At 40.8% G+C, this 20,234-nt stretch overlaps 1 protein-coding gene and 1 long non-coding RNA gene across 2 annotated transcripts in view; one reads left to right on the top strand and one right to left on the bottom strand.

Annotated features, from left to right (window-relative positions):
• The window catches only part of Nup93 (nucleoporin 93), a 110,300-nt gene that overhangs the window by 12,553 nt on the left and 77,513 nt on the right, over nt 1-20,234 (top strand). Inside the window, exons 2-3 of the mRNA XM_048355541.1 lie at nt 3,338-3,530; nt 14,449-14,566. Coding sequence (XP_048211498.1) covers nt 3,352-3,530; nt 14,449-14,566 — 297 coding nt within the window. The 5' untranslated portion in view covers nt 3,338-3,351. The remainder of the gene's footprint in view (nt 1-3,337; nt 3,531-14,448; nt 14,567-20,234) is intronic.
• Nucleotides 15,191-15,926, bottom strand: LOC125358419. Its single transcript, XR_007212303.1, has 2 exons — nt 15,853-15,926; nt 15,191-15,274 (listed from the first exon to the last, which is right to left on the bottom strand). It is a non-coding gene; the product is annotated as an uncharacterized LOC125358419 (long non-coding RNA).

Here is a 20,234-nt window from a genome sequence, read left to right as displayed (position 1 = left end):
TTTTCTATATGTATCTATGTATTCTTTTGGTTTGGGATTTTGTTTACCTGAAAGCTTGGCTAGTTCTTGTAAAATAAAACTGATTTTTGTTTGCCTTTCTAGAGAGAAAGGACTAGTGTAGACCACATGCCATCTGAATTATGCCATTTGACTACTGTCACTGCCTTATGCTCTACAGCCTCAGAAATGTTAAGGATCAGTGGGTAGTCTGCTCAGGTCTCTGCTTGCTAGTGGGGGCTGATTTGGCAGGAGAAGGCAGGAAGCCTTTGAACAGATCTTCTTAACAAAAGCAAGAGTAGAACCTCTCTAGTTATTCCACACATGAGCACCTACAACGTGTTGGGCATTGTTGCAGGAACTTGGGTCTACATCAGTGACCCACAACACTTTCCTCGGGCAGTGACAGACAATAAGGGAGATGGAGAATTATAATGGTGGAGTGGTTTTCTGTATCCCACTAAAGAGTTCAAGTTGGCTTTGAACTCTCAATCTTACTGCCTCAGCTTTCTGCATAACAGATTATAAATATGCAGCATTCATGGACTGCTGTACTTTAAAATAGTGTGTTGTAGGTTGGTCTCGAAGGCAAGGTGACAGTTGAGCTGAATAGGAGACAGGGAACCAGCCATGGGTGTATCAAGGGGAGGAACATTCAGTGGAGGAAACTGTTTTAGGGGAGGGATGGGCCTGATCCATTGGGAACTAGTTAGGAAGCCCCCGGGTGGTGGAATCCCAGGGAAGAAATAGGAATGGGCTGGAGATAAGTCAGTAGTTAGGGAGCTGGGTCCCATCTCTGCTTCACTGTGCAAGAGGTTTAAGCAGAGGGATAGATCTGACCAACTTCAAAAAGCATTACTACTGGTTGTTGTCATGGAAATAGACTGTAGGAAGGAAGGACCAAGGAATACCTAAGTCGTCCTTTGCCATCCTCATTCTCCTATAGGTAAAGATGGCTACTTATAGCCTGCCAATACTACATGGAAAAAAGTCACAGTTTTGGAAACTCTTGAAGAGTAATGGCATATGTGATTTTTTTGTTAAAACTTGAAATCAGTTACGAACTTCATAAAAAAATACAGAAGTTTTTTCTATTTACTTGAGCTGAGCTATTTTTGTTTCAACCTTGTGCCCTTGCCTTTAAAGTTAATGTCCTTTAATGCTCATTTTTAAAAGTCTTTATCTTCCTGCTGTGGGTTTATGATGGTAATGGTGCCCTATTAACATTAACCTGTGCTTCATAGTTGAGATATAATTGTATGTTACATTAGCATTGTATTATACTAGCACTACAGCGCTAGATCAGTAGGATTTCACATGTGCAGTAGAAGCCATAGGTTTTAAACAAAGAAGAATAAGGAACAAGAGCTGCTGTTTAAAGAGTATTCTTTTTCTGGGGCTGGGTACCAGTTGCTTATACCTATAACCTAGCTACGTTGAAGGCTAAGAGCAAGAGGATTAAAGTTTGAGGTCACCTTGGGCAGAAAAATTTGAGAGACCCTTTTCAACCCATAATTGGGTATGGTGGCATGTGCTTGTTACCCCAAACTACATGTGGGGTTTGGATTAGGAAGATTGCAGTGCCCAGCCAGCTCAGCCATAAAAATCTACAAAAATCTGTCTCAATAGAAGAGAAGCTGAATGAACATGGGATGTACCTGTGAACCTAGGGGTGACCAGAAGCCTATAATAGGTGGATTGTGGCTCAGGTTCATGCTAGGGTGGGATGTGAGTCTCCTAAAAATAACCAGTGAAAAACACCTGGAGGTGTGGCTCAGTAGTATCACAACAGTCTTAGCAAGTGAGAGGCCCTGAGTTCAAACTCTTGAATACCACCAACAAAGTTCTTTTCAAAATAACTTTATTCCTTCCTGGGTGCCAGTGGCTCATACCTGTAGTCCTAGCAGCTCAAGAGGCTGTGTGATCTGAGGATTACAGTTTGAAGCCAACCCTGGCGGGAAAGTCTGTGAGACCTTTATCCTCAATTAAGTACTAAAAAGCACAAAGTGGAGCTGTGATTTATGTGGTAGAGAACCAGCCTTGAGGGGAAAAAGAAGCTCAGGGACAGGATCTAGGCCCTGAGTACACGCCCTAAGTCCAGCAAAAATAAATAAATCAAATAATAAATATTTTCTAATCTTTTAGCAATGTACATTTTTATGATGGTGACACATTTTATTTTCTCTTGGTATAAATCGTGAGTAAAAATATCCTCAATCATTAATTGTATACAAACTGTGTGCTGGTGGCTCACACCCGTAATCCTAGCTACTCAGGAGGCTGAGATCTGGGAATCATGGTTTAAAGCCAGCTGGGGCAAGAAGTCTATGAGACTCTTATCTCCAATTAATCTACAGAACCAGAAGTGGCTCTGTGGTTCAAAGTGATGGAGTGCTAGCCTTGTCAAAAGAGCTCAGGCACCAGAGAGAGAGAGAGAGAGAGAGAGAGAGAGAGAGAGGATCATAAAGGTTTAACGTGTTAAATATCAGGACACTTCGTAGGGCTTTTCTCAATTTTTGGAGTGGTTAATAAAATTTTGGTCTAAAAGCTAGCTGCTATTTAGTATTATAATTAGTAGTAATGATACTTATAAAGTAGTAGGAATAGGAAACAATCAGACGTGGTATCTCCGTTTGGTAATCTTGTAAGCTCAAGTATATGTGAATGGAGACATAGGCATGAATAAAAAAAAACGATGTGTTTTATGTTAGTGAAGGCGAAGTTGTGTTGGACTCATGTAGGGTTGGGTTTACAAGACACTTGTATTTTGCCAAATCATAGCAGAGAGAATGCTGGGCACATAACTGAGCTTTCATTAACTGGAGTTGATTGTGTCTGCTCAGAAGCCTCCTGAAGTTATCGTGAGGATCATATGAAGATAAGGCCTTTTAATGAAATAAGACTTTATAAACTGTGGCAGTCTTGTGGTAGTGGTGTTTTTCTGTGACAGGAAGAGAAAGAGAAGGTGCAGAGTAATTGTTCTTTAAGCCTCCCAAAGATTGCCACAATAGCTTTCATTTTCTTTTCTACTTTGGGCTGTGGAAGGAGGCAGGAGTTCTGGTCTGTGGTTTAATTATCTTTGCATTGTTCTGGTGGCAGGAATCAATCCTGGGGCTCTCACTATGTACAGAAATGATCTGTTTCTTTACAGTCTGACTCATTTTCTCTGTCAGGCTTGTTCTTGGGTTATGTTCAGGAACAAATCCTGCTTGTTGATGAGCTGTCTCCTTGTCTGTTTACAAAAAGTCCTCAGGTTTCCTTAAGCTTGTAACTGATTCAGGCACTGTTTGAAGCCCGTCTTTCCCTTAATTTAGGTCTCTTCTTTTTTTTCCTTATCTAGGACCTGCATTTCCAATGGATACTGAGGGGTTTGGTGAACTTCTTCAGCAAGCTGAACAGCTTGCTGCTGAGACTGAGGGCATCTCTGAGCTTCCCCATGTGGAACGGAACTTACAGGAGATCCAGCAGGCAGGCGAGCGCCTGCGTTCCCGTACACTCACACGCACGTCCCAGGAGACAGCAGATGTCAAGGCGTGAGTTCTGGTGGGGGGTAGCATTGGTACTGGGTGGTTCAGGGACAAGATCTGTTTCTTTCCTGCTGTGAATTTGGATGCAGTCTGTGAGTGGCAAGTCACAAACTAGATGGTCAGGATCTCAGAGAGGTTTTATAAACAGGTCAGCAGCCATGCTTTATCTCCCTGCCTCTGAAATTTCAGCTTGTTTGTCTGACCAAGCTGAGAGCCCTCCCATATCACAGGCAAAAATAATCAGGTGGGAAGGGCTAGACTAGCTGTGTTATGCAGAAAACAGTCGCAGAAGTTCTTTCTTTGGTTGGTAGCCTGCTGGATCATAAATGGTTCCTGTAAGTATGTTGTATATGGCCCCTGGCTTAAGTGCTGTCTTCAAAACTAGAGAGCACTCAGCAATGAGCAATGTTTTTAAGGGTGCTTAGAAAAAAATGATGAGTAGTCAGTGATGAGAGGCCATCTAAGTGAGGAATGATTCTATCTACTTAGTGTTAGGCTCCAGAGGCTGCCTCTGAAAGGTCTTGCAATATAGTGGCTCCTAGCTGATTGTAGAACAGGAAGTTGGGCAAGCCCCAAGAGAGGTCATGTAGCTCAGGGAAAATGCTGACTAACAGCCAGCCCTACTGCAGCATCGACTAGTCTGTTGGTTCCACACAGGTGTGGCTTATATCTGGGGATACAACAGTGAATTAAGATAGACATGGCCTTCACTTTTTTTTTTTTTTTTTGCCAGTCCTGGGCCTGAGCACTGTCCCTGGCTTCTTTTTGCTCAAGGCTAGCACTCTACCACTTGAGCCACAGTGCCACTTCTGGCCTTTTCTATATATGTGGTGGTGAGGAATCAAACCTAGGGCTTCATGTATATGAGACTAGCACTTTACCACTAGGCCATATTCCCAGCCCCTGGCCTTCACTTTTGTAGAGCTTGTTATTTGAGGGGTGATACAGAAAAAGAATCTGCCTTTATTTCTTTAAGAAATTTGATTTAATATTAGTCAGAAACTTAATTAGACTTTAGATTTCTCTTAATCCTCGTAGCCAACATTAGGACTGTTGGTGAGTGGTGAGTTAGGATTCAAAACGACCGCCACTGGCTATATATGTAACACACATCCCTGTAACCCGGCTGGGAGGGCCATGGAATAATGAAGGGCAAGATGCTACTGTGCCTTTTGTGGGTCTGGAAAGTTAGAGATTTTGGAAGTAGTCATCTTTTCACATAGTCTTCATTCCTTGAACTTGACAAAGAGTTGAGTACTAGTGGGGCATCATCTGTTTTAGGTACTTAAATGTCACAAGAGTAAATATGAGGGCTACATTCTTTTTCTAATTAATCTTTTTTTTTTTTTTTTTTTTTGCTTGTCCTGGGACTTGAACTTTGGGCCTGGGCACTATCCCTGAGCTCCTTTTTGCTTAAGGCTAGCACTCTTTGCCTAAGGCTACCATTTGAACCACAGTGCCACTTAGGCTTTTTCTGTGATTAATTGGAGATAAGAGTCTCATGGGCTGGGGATATAGCCTAGTGGCAAGAGTGCCTGCCTCGGATACACGAGGCCCTAGGTTCGATTCCCCAGCACCACATATACAGAAAACGGCCAGAAGCGGCGCTGTGGCTCAAGTGGCAGAGTGCTAGCCTTGAGCGGGAAGAAGCCAGGGACAGTGCTTAGGCCCTGAGTCCAAGGCCCAGGACTGGCCCAAAAAAAAGAGTCTCATGGACTTTCCCGCCTGGGCTAGCTTCAATCCAGGATCTTCAGATCTCAATATCGTGAGTAGCTAGGTGTGAGCCACCACCACCCAGCTCTAATTCATCTTAAGAGCTGAGTGTTTTGTTATTCTGTGGAGACTGTAAAGATGATATGAAAATTCTTCTGTAGGCATTCCCAGAGTGTAATTTTTTAACTTATTTTTTCTTTTTGTACCAGTACTGGAGATTGAACTTAGGGCCTGAGTGCTTTGCCTTAGCTTTTTGTTCAAGGCTGGGAGTCTACCACTTGGGCCACAGCTCTACTTCCAGCTTTTTGGAAGATAAGAGTCTCATGGACTTTACTGCCCTGGCTGGCTTCAAACCATGATCCTCAGAGCTAAGTCTCCTGAATGGCTATGATTATAGCTATTGACACCCAGCTTAGCTTTATTTATTTATTTATTTTGCCATTCCTGGGGCTTGAACTCAGAGCCTGAGCACTATCCCTGGCTTCCTTTTGCTCAAGGCTAGCACTCTACCACTTGAGCCATAGCACCACTTCTGGTGTTTTCTGTATATGTGGTACTGAAGAATCAAACCTACACAGCAACTTCCTATTTTTTTGCCAGTCCTGGGGCTTGAACTCAGGACTTGAGCACTGTCCCTGGCTTCTTTTTGCTCAAGGCTTGCACTCTAACACTTGAGCCACAGCGCCACTTCTGGCTTTTTCTATATATGTGGTGCTGAGGAATCGAATCCAAGGCTTCATGTATGCAAGGCAAGCACTCTACCACTAAGCCATATTCCCAGTCAATTTGCTATTTTTTTATATACTAGTTTTGATTGGCAACTCAAATGAACTCAGGAAGTTATCTTTTTTTTTTAACTTCCAAGGTTTGCAGCAAATGGCTCCCCTTTACTGTTCCCTAAGATCCCAGCCAGTGTTTAAACATTTCTGCTGACTGCTGACTGCTGACTTGCCCTCCCTGCATGCTCCTTACTGCTGCTCCTAGCTGCCTACAGTTACCCAGTCTTGAGCATGGAGCCTCTATGCTTGTGTGCAAAGATGCTGCTGGGAAGGACAGCCCTCTGATACCAGCTGAGTTGCTATAGTTATAACTTAATTGCATCAGCTTTACAGCCTATTAAAGCAAAAAGGGAAAATGTTTTCTTGGTAACAATTATCAGGCATGCTCTTTCTTGTAAATTTCCATTCTTCATCTATTTCTACCTTAAACTCAGATTATGAGGAGGGAGTTGAAACATTAAAGAATGAGTATAGGGTGGGGTAGGTGCTTAAAAAGAAACCAACGGGCTGATGACTGTATTTTTCCATCTTCTTGATAGGCCAAGACACAAAATGTGATGTATTTTAGTACATGTAAGATGAAGGCTAAGGAGAAATTGAGCAGAAATTTTTATTTTACATGAAATAAGTTTTGAAAGAAAATTCTACCTTCGAGTTACTAGTTTGCATTATAGATTTAAGACTGAGTTGTTTTGTATTAAGTTATTTTGTTTCTTTTTTTTTTTTTTTTTGGCCAGTGCTGGGACTTGGACTCAGGGCCTGAGCACTGTCCCTGGCTTCTTTTTGCTCAAGGCTAGCACTCTGCCACTTGAGTCACAGCGCCACGTTTGGCCATTTTCTATATATGTGGTGCAGGGGAATTGAACCCAGGGCCTCATGTATACGGGGCAAGCACTATTGCCACTAGGCCATATCCCCAGCCCCGTCATTTTGTTTCTTAAGTATATTATGTTTATTTACTTTTTCATCTTGGGGCTTGAACTCCAGTTCTGTCCCTGAACTCTTGTTCAAGGCTAGAGCTCTACTACTTTGAACCACAGCTCCACTTCTAGTTTTCTGGTGGTTAGTTAGAGATAAGAGTCTTCTGGACCTTTCTGCCTGGGCTAGCTTCAAACCAAGATCATCAGGTCTCAGCGTCTGTAGTAGCTAGGATTACAAATCTGAGCCGACAGTATCTACTGGCCAGCAAGAGCAGACTTTTTTTTTTTTTTCTTTTTGTTTGGTGCCAGTACCAAGACTTTCTTTTTTCTGCTCAAGGCTGGTGCTCTACCATTTGAGCCACATCTTCAGTTCTGGCTTTTCTTGCTGGTTATTTCCAGATAAAGAGTCTTGAGGGTTTGTCTGCTTGGGCTTGCTCCAAACACTGATCCTCAGATCTCTGCCTCCTGAGTAGCTAGGATTGTAGGCTGAGCCACTGGTACCTGGCCCAGAATTTATTTCTTTGTGGTAGGAGTCTCTAGGTTATCCAGGTTAGCTTCAAACTGACAATGGAAGTCTTTATTTATTTATTTATTTCTGCCAGGCCTGGGGCTTGGACTCAGGGTCTGAGCACTGTCCCTGGCTTCTTTTTTTTTTTTTTTTTTTTGGCCAGTCCTGGGCCTTGGACTCAGGGCCTGAGCACTGTCCCTGGCTTCTTCCCGCTCAAGGCTAGCACTCTGCCACTTGAGCCACAGCGCCGCTTCTGGCCGTTTTCTGTATATGTGGTGCTGGGGAATCGAACCTAGGGCCTCGTGTATCCGAGGCAGGCACTCTTGCCACTAGGCTATATCCCCAGCCCAAAAGTAATTATTATTACTATTTTTTTTTTTTTTTGCCAGTCCTTCCAGGGCCTGAGCACTGTCCCTGGCTTCTTTTTGCTCAAGGCTAGCACTCTGCCACTTGAGCCACAGTGCCACTTCTGGCCATTTTCTATATATGTGGTGCTGGGGAATCGAACCCAGGGCTTCATGTATACGAGACAAGCGCTCTTGCCACTAGGCCATATTCCCAGCCCCCCTGGCTTCTTTGTGCTCAAGGCTAGCACTCTACCTCTTGAGCCACAGTGCCCTTCTGGCTTTTTCTATTTATGTGGTGTTGAGGAATCGAACCCAGGACTTCATGTATATGAGGCGTACACTTTACCACTAGGCCATATCCCCAGCCTCTGACAGTGGAAGTCTTGAGTACAGTACTTTGAGGCAGTATTTAAAATAGCAAAAATAGGAAACAACTCAAATTTCAATTAGTCAGCACTGCCTAATAAATGTGCTCTGTCTAGCCTGTGGTGCTATTATTATTCAAGGGCTGGAAAGGAGTGAATTGGGGAAAATGGGAAGGGACTACTGATGGGTAGGGGTTTTGATTTTTTAGGGTGATAAAAATGCTCTAAAATTAATTGTGGTAGTAGTTGCATAACTTTTATTATATTAAAAAGCCACTGGTTTATATATACTTTAAATGAATGAGTTATAATGTAGCATGTGATTTGTGTTTTAATAAGGCTGTTTTTACAAAGCAGGTGATTAACACACACACACGCACACACACACGTTGATTTTAAAAAAAGGAGCTCCAGTGGCTCATTCCTATAATATTAGCTACTCAGGAGGCTATGGCTAAGGTCTAAGAATTGAGACTCAGAGCCAACTGGGACAGACAAATCCTTGAGATTCTTATATTAAAAAAAACAGCAAAAGTTGGAACTAGAGATGTTACTCAAATGGTAGAGTATCAAATGTCAAGTCAGGGCACAAGGCCCTGAGTTCAAGCTCCAGCACTGTCACTAAAAAAAAAAAAAAAAAAAGGGGACTGGAGAGTGATTGATTGGGATACATTATATACATGTGTAGAAATATCAGAATGAAATCCTTATACAACTGTTATATACAAATAAGCTTAAAAAAAGAAATAGGGGGAGAAAGGCATGACTCAATGGCAGGGTGCCTGCCTAGCCAGTCCAAGGCTCAGAGTTCAAATTCTAGTAATGTCCCCTCCACCCCCCACCTCCAGCTCCCCCAAAAGGGAATATTTTAAAAAATACTGGGGATTTGTTTAATCAGGTATGATAAGGCATGCAGACAAGGAAGTGAGTGTCATGAAAGAAGTTTTTAGTCATAGATTCCTGGATCTAGGAGATATGGCGTACTATCCAGGACCACACAGTGAGCACTAAGATTCATTAGGAACTGTGCTGACAAATTAGAAAAGGCTCAGTCCTGAATGCCATATTCCTAAATGTTGAAATGCTGTGACTTAAAGTCCTGTGAGAATAGAGGCAGCTTCAGAAGAGGGTAGAATGCTTGAGTTCTGGGGAAGAGATTGGCCGCACAATAGCAAAGATTGAAAACTCCTCTTTAAAACCACATTGATTTGTCTGCATTGGCATTCTTTACAGCTCATGAAATTCTAAGAGCTTTTAATGAGTTAAAGCTACATTTGTCTGAAGAAGCTAGCAGTTACTAACTGGTTCAAAAATAATTATGTGCAAGGTAAGGTAAGAGGACATCTAGGCACCAGTGTTATTGTTTAATCACCCATATTATTTCTACTAAATGTGTGACTTGAATACAGAATGGATTTATTCCCCTGTACTCAAAACAACATAGAAATATATCATAGATAATGGAAAGACATAACAGGGAATGTTCATATTATAGATCTTAGAATGCCTGCTGCAGTATGCAGAAAATGAATGTGAATAAATTCTTTGAGGGAAACTGTGTCTTAAATGACAACTACCCACCATGATACAAGACTTCTAAGTGCAGTCAATGGTCATGAAAGTCAGCCAGCAATTGTCCATAATCTATCCATGTAATATGTGAAAATATTTTTATTTATTTATTTTATTTTAATTTTTTTGGCCAGTCCTGGGGCTTGGACTAAAGGCCTGAGCACTGTCCTGGCTTCTTCTTGCTCAAGGCTAGCACTCTGCCACTTGAGCCACAGCGCCACTTCTGGCCATTTTCTGTATATGTGGTGCTGGGCAATCGAACCCAGGGCCTCATGTATACAAGGCAAGCTCTCTTGCCACTAGGCCATATCCCCAGCCATGAAAATATTTTTATAAGTGAAAATTTCCTTTTAGTTTGCTTTAGTGTTTTTGTTCTCTTAGTTACCTCCCTTCATTTAAAATTTTAAATTAAAATATTTTTACATTTGCTATAGCATGTATTTGTCTTTAAATCTTTTTCAATAGCAGAGGTAGGATTTTTTTTTTAGAGTTCTCATTTGTTGAGTACATTTATTTTTTGCAAATTTAACTCCAGGCAAGTGCATTATCACAATATTGACTGTAAATTTATGCTTATATGTGAAAATGCCAAGAACTCCTCAGTAAATGAAGGGATATCTAGTTTGTACATTTGTAAACAATAAGAATAAAGCAAAATTTCTGGAGTTCTCAGCTGTTTGAGCAATAGCATATGTGGTGGTGATCTGTTATTTATAATCAGTCTTATCAAAGGACAAGTTATTAGACATTATACTGAGAGTCTCATGAAAATTAGGTGGAGCTGGACATGGTGGCACATGCTTACAATCCCAGTACTCAGGAGGCAGAGGCAGGAGGATCTCAAGTTGGTGGGCTCTGATTGTAGTCCAAATAATGATAACATTAGGATTACCATGGCCTTTTTAGAAATGAGAATCTCAGGCTCCATCCCAGACTTGTTGAATCAAAGCCTGCATTGTAACACGCTCCCGCATGATTCATGTGTATGTTTAAAACTTTACAGGATACGTAACCCAGAATCTTCTGCAAAAGAATTTTTTAAAAAATAGGATGCGGGGGGAGCCTATGGATTAAAAAAGATTAAGAGCTGTGTGCAGTGGCTCAAATCTGTACTTCTAGCTATTTGGAGATAGAGGTTGGGAAAAGAGGTTTGAAGCCAGCCTAGGCTTAAAGGTTTGTGATACTGCATGTCAAGCAATGCCTGGGCACAGTGGTTTATGCTTGTTATCCCATCTACTAGGTTAGAACAATGTCTTTAGTTTAGGGGAATATGCTGGTTACCCCATGACACAGGGAAGCACAGATTGGAGGATTGCAACCCAGGCCAGTCTGTAAGTAATATGAAACCCTACTTCGAAAATAACCAATTTAGGTTGGGTGCCAGTGCCTCATGCGTACGTAGGAGGCTGAAACCTTAGGATTGCATTTTAAAGCCAGCCTAGGCAGGAAAGTCCGTGATACTCTTATCTTCCAATTTACCTCCAAGCTGAAAGTAGAAAAAAAAACACCTCAAGAACAGTACCCAGGCCTTCAGTTTAAGCTCCAGGACCAGCACAAGCAAGCAAGCAAGAAACCCATTAAAAGAAAAAATAGTATGCAAAAAACAGTGCAAAGAGTGGCTGTAGATGTACTCAAGTGATAGGGTGCCTGCCTAGCAGCCATGAGGTCCCGAGTTAGTTCCTAGTCCCCCCAAAAGTAGAGTTAGATATGTCAATCATTCACAAGTAAAGTTCTTCCTTAGATCTCATTCATATAGTCACAGATTTAAAAATCATAAAATATTGGGGAATATCTTGGGTCTAGTTAAATTATCTGAGTGATGGAGGAATGTAGTTAGAGGTATAGGTGAAATAGTTTTGGCTATAACATGAATTGTTGAAGCTGAGTAATAGGTATACGGCAATTCAGTATTTTAATTTTTTTCTAGAGTGGTTGAAAAGCAGGGTAGTGGTGGTGAACTGAGATGGCTATCATCAAAGAGAGACATAAATGATGATAAGGATGTAGGAAAAATTCAAATCCTTGTGCATTACTGATGGGCATATTAAGTGATATGGCTGCTTTGGCATAATCTTGACAGTTCCTCAAAAGACTGAATAGAGAGTTATCATTTGACCTAACAACTCTATTCCTAGACATAGATCCAAGAGCAATGAAAAGATAAATGTACACAAAAAACTTGTGCATAGCAGTATTTTTCGTAATGACCAAAAGTATGGAAACAACTCAAACCGATAAATGACTGTGTAAATGGTATGTTGTACAATGGGATACTCTTAGACAGTAAACAGGAATAGAGTACTAATACACGTCCCAAGTAGATGAACATTGAAAGCATTATGCTAAGTGAAAGATGCCAGTCCCAAAAGGTTATGTCCTATTATCCATTTATGTGCAGTGCCTAGCATAGGTAAATCTGCTGTGAAAGCAAGTAGATTAATGGTTGCCAGGGTCTCAGGAGGGAAGTTTTGGAGGAAACACGGAAGCAGTCCTCATGATAGAGCTTTTTTTTGAGTGAAGAGAATGTTCTAAAATTGGTTGTATCATTCAATGAATACACTGCAATTGCAGTGTACAATTGTACACTTTCCTGGTGAATTGTATGTGAATTAATATGACAGTAAGGCTGTTAGGAAAAGAGGAAGACACTATACTAGTACCCATGTTCCAAGCCTCACTCAAGCGTAATAAGAACCATTGTGCAGAAAGTCGAATAGGTGGTTCCACTGTACAACAGGTGTGGAAAAGCAGTGTAGTAGAAAGATAAGTTAATGACTAATAGAAGAGAGCAGCAGGATTGTTTGGCATGGTAGCCAAAAAATAGTAGTTGTAGCTATGGTATCAGCAGTATCATCATAGTTGACTTCAAGGAGGCAGAAGTCTGCTGGAGGAACCTTCTGAGAGAGCCTAATTTATTGCTATATTATTTACCAGGTACAACTAATAATGGAAAATCCTTTCTCTTCTGGAAGGCTGTTATTTCAATTGAAAGTCTTGGGTCATACTCAAAAGGTGTTCCATGTGCTACCTAATGTTCTAGCTTCCTCTGTTATTCATAGCAAACACATCCTTTATTAGTGAGTTAAAAAATATTAAGTCATAATTCAAAAACAATCTAGGGCTGGGATGTAGCTCAAGTGGTAGAGATCCTGCCTGGTACGCAAAGGCTGTGAATCAAACCTCACCACTACATATACACACAAATTAATCTACTCAGGTATAGTTGGTGGCATGTTTGTAACCCCAGCACTTAGGAGGCTGAGGCAAGAGATCTTAAATTAGAGGTCAGCCTGTATTACATAGCAAGACAGTCTCAAAATATATATATATATATTTTTTTTTTTTTTTTTTTTGCTGCTCTTGGGGCTAGACTTCAGGGCACACCTGGTTCATAAGAATTTTTTTAACTGAACTTCCTCAAAGTTTGTTTCTCTCTCCCTTCTCTCTTCCCCTCCTTCATCCTACTTCTCTTTCCCCCCTCTCCCCTCCCCCCTCTCCTTTTTTCCCCTCTTTTTTGAATGCTGCTAGTTCTTGAACTCAGGGCCAGGGTATTGCTCTCACTTAGCTTTTTCACTCAAGGCTACAACTTTACCACTTGAGCTGCCTTTTTTTTTTTTTTTTTTCCCTTTTCTTCTTCTGGTTGATTGGAGATAAAGCATCGCAGACTTTACTGCCCAGGCAGGCTTGGAATTATATCCTCAGATATGATATATAGATACAGATATAATCCGCCTGTTGAGTAGCTAGGATTACAGGCATGAGCCACTGGAGCCTTGCCAAGCTATTTGGCTTTTGAAGAGAACTTATGGAGAACCATCCTTGAATTTTGGTTTGACTGCTCTTGAGCAAATTGTTAACCACCCTGAACCTTTAGTTCCCCCAACTAATGAATGAAGTTTGGACTTGTTTGCTCTTGAAGCTTCTAAACTTTTGTGCTTTTCTGAATATGCCTTTTTCAAAAGCTATAAATACAGGATGGCAGTTAAGAATTTGTATTCTAGGACTAAGTGACTTGTCTCTGCTACTGTCTGTCTCTGTGGCTGAATTGGTTGACCTTTTTGTACCCTGGTTCTCTCATCTATAAATGGGGACGAGTTTGAAGGCCAGAGGAATGGCTGAAGTGGTAGACTGCACTTACTTGGCAAGTAATTTCTAGTACTGCTAAAAAAGAAAATGGAGATAAATAATTACAACCAGCTCATGGATTTCTTTATTATAAAGTATTGAATCTGCCTAGCCTATGGCTCTGTTCTTATTTTATTCTAGACAAAGCCCCTCCCTCTGTTTCATGGATGGTTAGAACATGGATTTCTTTTTTTTTTTTTTAACTGTATTTTTTTGTGTTTTCTTTTTTGGTACTGGGGATCGAACTCAGGATGTTGCACTTGCTAGGCAAGCGCTTTGCCACTGAGCTACATCCCAGCCCAGAACATGGATTTCTTTTACTAGCAGTGTGATACAACTAATAATGGGAAATTTTTTCTTGGTGTGGTGTGTTATTTCAGTTGATAGAGCTTTATGTTTCCATAAAGATATAAAACAGCCATATAAAAGTATCTGGACAGTAGATAGAAAGTTTTGCAGTCAAATTGCACTCCCACCATGTTGTACCCTCCCTTGTGACTACTCCAAGATAGGAAACTTTGAAAGGAAACTATCAGATGGACTTTATCCCACCTTTTCCCCTCACTTTTGTATTCCTGTCCTATGTCCCCTACAGGTCAGTTCTTCTTGGGTCTCGGGGACTTGACATTTCCCACATTTCCCAGAGATTGGAAAGTCTAAGTGCAGCCACCACCTTTGAGCCTCTTGAGCCTGTGAAGGACACGGACATTCAGGTAAGGACTGCTTGGTACAGGTAGAGCACTGAGTACAGAACAAAGGTCGAAGGGTGTGGCCTTTGTTCACCATCTAATGTAGAGATTCCAGTTTTCTTTGTTACAATTTTCTTCAGCTCTAGATATTACAAGAACTGGAGAACTAGGTTTGGAAGTCTGGGTGAGGAGGAACATTGGGGTATTTTCTGAGTGCTTTGTGTGGCTGCACCTTTTAGATAATTCTATGTACAAGAACAGATTCTTTTACTTACTTGGGTCCAGTCCAAGGTACAGATGTTAATTGGAAGTTTCTTTTGTTGTCTTTACTAGAGCTCAAATGATTTTACTATTTGTCTCATACTTCTTTTTTGCATCTTGCTTGTATTGATTGGCCGAGAGTTGGGAGAAACTGAAGACTACAATTTGCTGAAATCTACTCAGTGATTTCCAGGAAGCAGAAAGCATTTGGTTGCATTAGTGGCACCAGGAAATGGACTTATGGAGCACTCTAGTCTCATTTAACCAAATATACCACTAGTGTGTAATACCTATTTTATCTCACTGGAAGCTGGACAAACTTCTAGTCCATTTAAATTTTTTTCTCCTGGTGGTATTTGGTACTGGGATTTGGATTCTCTGTTTTTGCCCAGCCAGCCTCTGACTACAATCATCCTACCTTTAGCCTTCCAGGTAGTGGCTATTAGAATGCCATTATTCCCACTTTGTTTTCTGAGGTTGCTGGGCTCAGGTCGCCTTCCCTGGCGCGGGGGTTCAGGCTCTATTCTAATCGCTCCCTTTCTCACCCTCTCCCCTGGTCACCCGACCCGCAGGTAAGGCCAGAGTGGAGTGGGGGGGCTCAGGAAAGACCTGAGGTGCACGTGGCCATACGAGATTGCTTTACCTCCCTCCTTACCCGTGAAGAAAGCCAGGCATACGCGGATCTCGGAGACGCTTCAAGAGCAAATCTGATTTAATAAGGGAGTGGCTAGCAGTTGATATAGTAGGGGGCTACGAGAGAAGGGGTGGTCGAACAGAGAGCTGGCGATAGGCTGGCGAGCTTGTCATAGGACCCCCTCATGAGCTAATGTCACTTGCTTAGCACCACCCCAGGGGCGAAAAGCCCGCGAGACTGGGGGGCACATGGGCTGGCGAGAAAGTTGGGGGGCTGGTTGCAAATCCAGTTCTTCTGGTTCCGGACCCAGAGAATTGTGGCCTGCTTCCGCATTCCCCCAGGGCTGGGGGAAGGGCGGCGTCTTGGGAGCGCTCTCCATTGCACTTCCCCCTCAAGGCCAAATCTGAACCCCAACATGAGGTAAGGTCTTAAACCCTGATCCTCTTGTTTCTGCCTTTCAAATAGCAGGAATTATAGCCCTGTGCCGCCATACTTGATTTACATTTAGTTTTGAGGAATTGAAGCATTGTATTTATGTTAGAGTGTTAGGACTATGGGGCATTGTGTTTTTTTTTCTCCTTGATTTACTTTTTTTGGAGGGGAAGAGTCTCACTGTGTTTCCTAGGCTGGCCTCAAACTCCTGGGCTTGGATCCTGCCTTAGACTCCTAAGTAGCTAGAATTACACATACTTGCCACCACACCCAGTTTGAAATGAAAGGACTTCTTTTCTGAAAAGGCAAGTGTTAAATTTGAATTAATGCTCTTTCCCACTACCCTTTCCACGAAATATTATGGACAATCGAATGCCTATGTTTCTATTATACTTATTCTAATTTGGAAACCTATACTTCTTTTTGGGGGAGTGGTGGTGCTGGGGTTTGAACTCAGAGGCTCATGCTTGCTAGAGACAGGTGCTTTATCACTTGAGCCACCCCTTCAGCCTGGAAAGCTCTTCTTTGAGTTGAGAGTTAAGTTTATAGATGTCAATGATTTTCTAGTTATTGATGTGTTCCCAAAGTGTGGAAATTAGTATGTATCTATCCTCCTTGCTAAGTTTTATATGCTAAGTCATACTTGCCTGTCAACTTACAGACACTTTCTCATTTCCATAATCTTTGAATGGCATGCACACTTAAAAAAAAGATTTAGTCAATTTCCTCCTCTAGTGCAATTGCTTGATGCTCTGTTAACAAATACAACAGTGATTAGCTAGAGTTTAATGGGACAGAGCCTCATATAATTGGAAAAATCAACATATATTTTGGAGACTACTGACACTGATTAAATGATTGGATGGTTGGTTTTTTGAAACAGGATTACACTTTGTATAGCCCAAGATGGCCTCAAAGTCAAGATCATTGTGTCTCATGGGGGTGGGGTGGGGGTTATAGCATATACTACCACCACGGTGGTAGTGTGTTTAATGTTGAGAATGCCCAAGAAGTTGTTTATTTAGAAAAGTAACTGCTGTTTTAGATTTTCCTTGGCATTCCTGGGATACCTATTAGGAATACTCAACATTTATTGATGCATTTCATTCATTTCTGCTGATGTGGTATCTTTGTATTTGTTAACCTTGAGATATTGACAGGCTTATGTATGTATTGAGTCATAATGGTCATGTCTTCTAACTTTTTGTTTAAAGCAAGAACACCGTCCTTTAACCTGCCTCCCCTCCCCCATGGTTTCCTAGCAATGCATGTTCAGTCACATCAAAGAGAATTTCTTAATTTAGATCAAGCGTGGCTCCAAGTTTTGGTTCTATGTGGAAAAATCTTTAAACTTCAAGACTAAAGATGCCATTCCAAAATTCTTACTTGGACTTTGCCAGAATATCTTTAAAAATGCAAATGATTCATCCAAGATAACTTGTTAAACTACAGATATTATCTAGACTTGAAAAAGTGGTCTAGACTTGGTAAGGGTATATGTTTGTTTATATTTTTATTTATTGAGACAAGGTCTCTAAATTGCTCAAGGTGGCCTTGGATGAAGATCCTCCTGCCTCTGCCTTCTAATTGCTAATTTTGACTTAAAAGATGAAATATTTAAAAGAATTGTAGCTCTGGTATAAAAGTCCGAGCTTTTGGCTTGAGTAAGGCTAACTCAAATTTATTAAAAGAAGTTTTAAATATTGTAGTACACTTGATCAGTATTTAAACAGTTGTAGCATGTCTAGCTTGAAGTATAGTAGCTAAGTGTAAGAGAATCAGGTCAGTTTGCATATACTCCTTAGCATTGAATAGTATTTTTTTTTTTTTTTTTGCCAGTCCTGGGCCTTAGACTCAGGGCCTGAGCACTGTCCCTGGCTTCTTTTTGCTCAAGGCTAGCACTCTGCCACTTGAGCCACAGTGCCACTTCTGGCCATTTTCTATGTATGTGGTGCTGGGGAATCGAACCCAGGGCTTCATGTATATGAGACAAGCACTCTTGACACTAGGCCATATTCCCAGCCCCAATAGTATTCCTTTTAATTCTTTCAAAATATGTTAGTTTTCCAAGAAGAGTAAAATTGGACATTTCAGTTGCTTTTAGAAAAGCCACATACTATTTGATTGTCCTTTTTTACTTATTTCATTGACTTTATTGAAGTAGAATTAACATCTAATGGACTTTTGTATATAAATTTTTGTTTTTCAGTGAATGCCTTTTTTTTAGACGAGAATACAGGAATTCCACATGCTGAATATCAGAGTGAAATTGTGTCAGTTTATAAGATCGTTAAAGTACTGAACATGAAAGGAAATACTGATGCATCCTTTGACAGATGCTGTTCAGGACTTTGTACTGTTCATCATTTGCATTACTTATAATCTTGGGAAGGCATTTTGTCATGTATAGATTATCCTTTTATATTTGGTAAGCATTGATTATATTTTCTTCTGTTTTTCTAATGGACTTTGAAGTTAATGTGGGCTTTGTTGTTACTGTTGTTTGTCCTAATCAATGATGTTGGCATTCACTGAGAATGCATTTTTAAAAAGTTGCAGTGCCCAGCAGCAGTAATGTTTTAAAAATCCATTTAAACATACATATAGGTGATGCTAGTAGAATTTTGAAAAATGTATATTGATTTTACATTTTGGAAATCATCATAAAGAAGGACTACAGGAGTGTGTGATAGAGGACAACATGAGAGGACCAACTGCTAAAACGACTACACAGATTTGTTCAAAGTGACCTTGTGGTACTCAGTGTGAGTCCTCTTACAAAGATCTACTTGTTTACTTTTGCTTTTGGAGAAAAAAAAATATTGGGGGCAGATTATACATCTTTACAACGACCTGAATAGACTTTACATACCATGGATTTATATAATAACAGTACAAGTTTACCCAATGCATTTATATTTTGTGACTTTTCACTAGATTACCTAGATTCCAAGAAGGCTGTGCAGAAATAGCTTAAGTAAGCTATAAAAATGGCAGCTGCAGTTTCCTAAAATTAAGCTATACTATTTCCAGATGGCACTAGACTGGAGCACTGATATTATTGCTGAACTTACTTCCTTAGATTCTTGGGATTCTGCAACAAATTACCACAGGTTTGATGGCCTAAGACAACAGAAGTTTATTCTCTCACAGTTTTAGAGTCTAGAAATTAGAAACCAAGCTGTTGGCAGTACCATACTCCCTCAGTTCTTGGAGAGAAATCTCTCCCCAGCTTTTGGTAGCTTTTGGCATTCCTTGGCTCATGTTAGCATAATCCAACTTCTTCCTTATCATTGCAGATTCTTCCTGTATCAAATCTACCTTTCTATACCTTGCAAGGTTACCAGTCAGATTTAGGGCTCTTCCTAAGTACAGGATGACCTCAAGATCCATAGCTTAATAATATTTGCAAGGCCCCATTTCCAAATAAGATCACATTTACAAGTACGAGGGATTAGGATTTGATTATATTTTTAGGGGAAACACACTTTAACCTATAATATTTACAGGGCCAGAAATTTAAAAACTCTGCTGTAACTTAGGGAAACATCTGCCAATTGACTCCATTGTACAATTGTGTCGACTGTAAATGTTGGGATAAGATAGGTTTTGCCAGCTGATCCAGTTACCTCATGCCCCAGCCAAGGATCAGATCGCTAAATCCTCCCTCCACATTCTCTTTATGCCTTTGGGTTATGGGATCGATAACCATATCTGATTCTAGAGTTTAGGAGTAGCTACACTTTTAAAACAGCTCAACAGTTTGTAAAATATTTGAGAGGTTGTAATAGAGATACTTTTTAGTTAGAAATAACCTCTCCCCATTCATCTATCTATCTATCTATCTATCTAGATATCTATCTATCTATCTATCTATCTATCTATCTATCTATCTATCTATCTATCTATCTATCTATCTGTCTGTCTGTCTGTCTGTCTATCTATCTATCTACCTATCTATCTATCTATCTATCTATCTATCTATCTATCTATCTATCTATCTATCTATCTATTTATTTTTACCAGTTCTGAGGCTTGAACTCAGGGCCTGGGCTCTGTCCCTGGCTTCCTTTTGCTCAGGGCTAGCATGAGCCACAGTACCACTTCTGGCTTTTCCTATTTATGTGGTACTGAGGAATCAAACCCTGGGCTTCATGCATGCTAGGCAAACACTCTACTGCTAAGCCACATCCCCATCCCATAACTTGCTTTTTTTTTTTTTTTTTGGCCAGTCCTGGGCCTTAGACTCAGGGCCTGAGTACTGTCCCTGGCTTCTTCCCGCTCAAGGCTAGCACTCTGCCACTTGAGCCACAGCGCCGCTTCTGGCCGTTTTCTGTATATGTGGTGCTGGGGAATCGAACCTAG

The sequence above is a fragment of the Perognathus longimembris genome, chromosome 10 (genome assembly GCF_023159225.1).
Source record: "Perognathus longimembris pacificus isolate PPM17 chromosome 10, ASM2315922v1, whole genome shotgun sequence".
Lineage (NCBI taxonomy): Eukaryota > Metazoa > Chordata > Mammalia > Rodentia > Heteromyidae > Perognathus > Perognathus longimembris.
The sequence above is the reverse complement of the archived record's forward strand: the minus strand, read 5'-3'. Positions and strand labels throughout refer to the sequence as shown.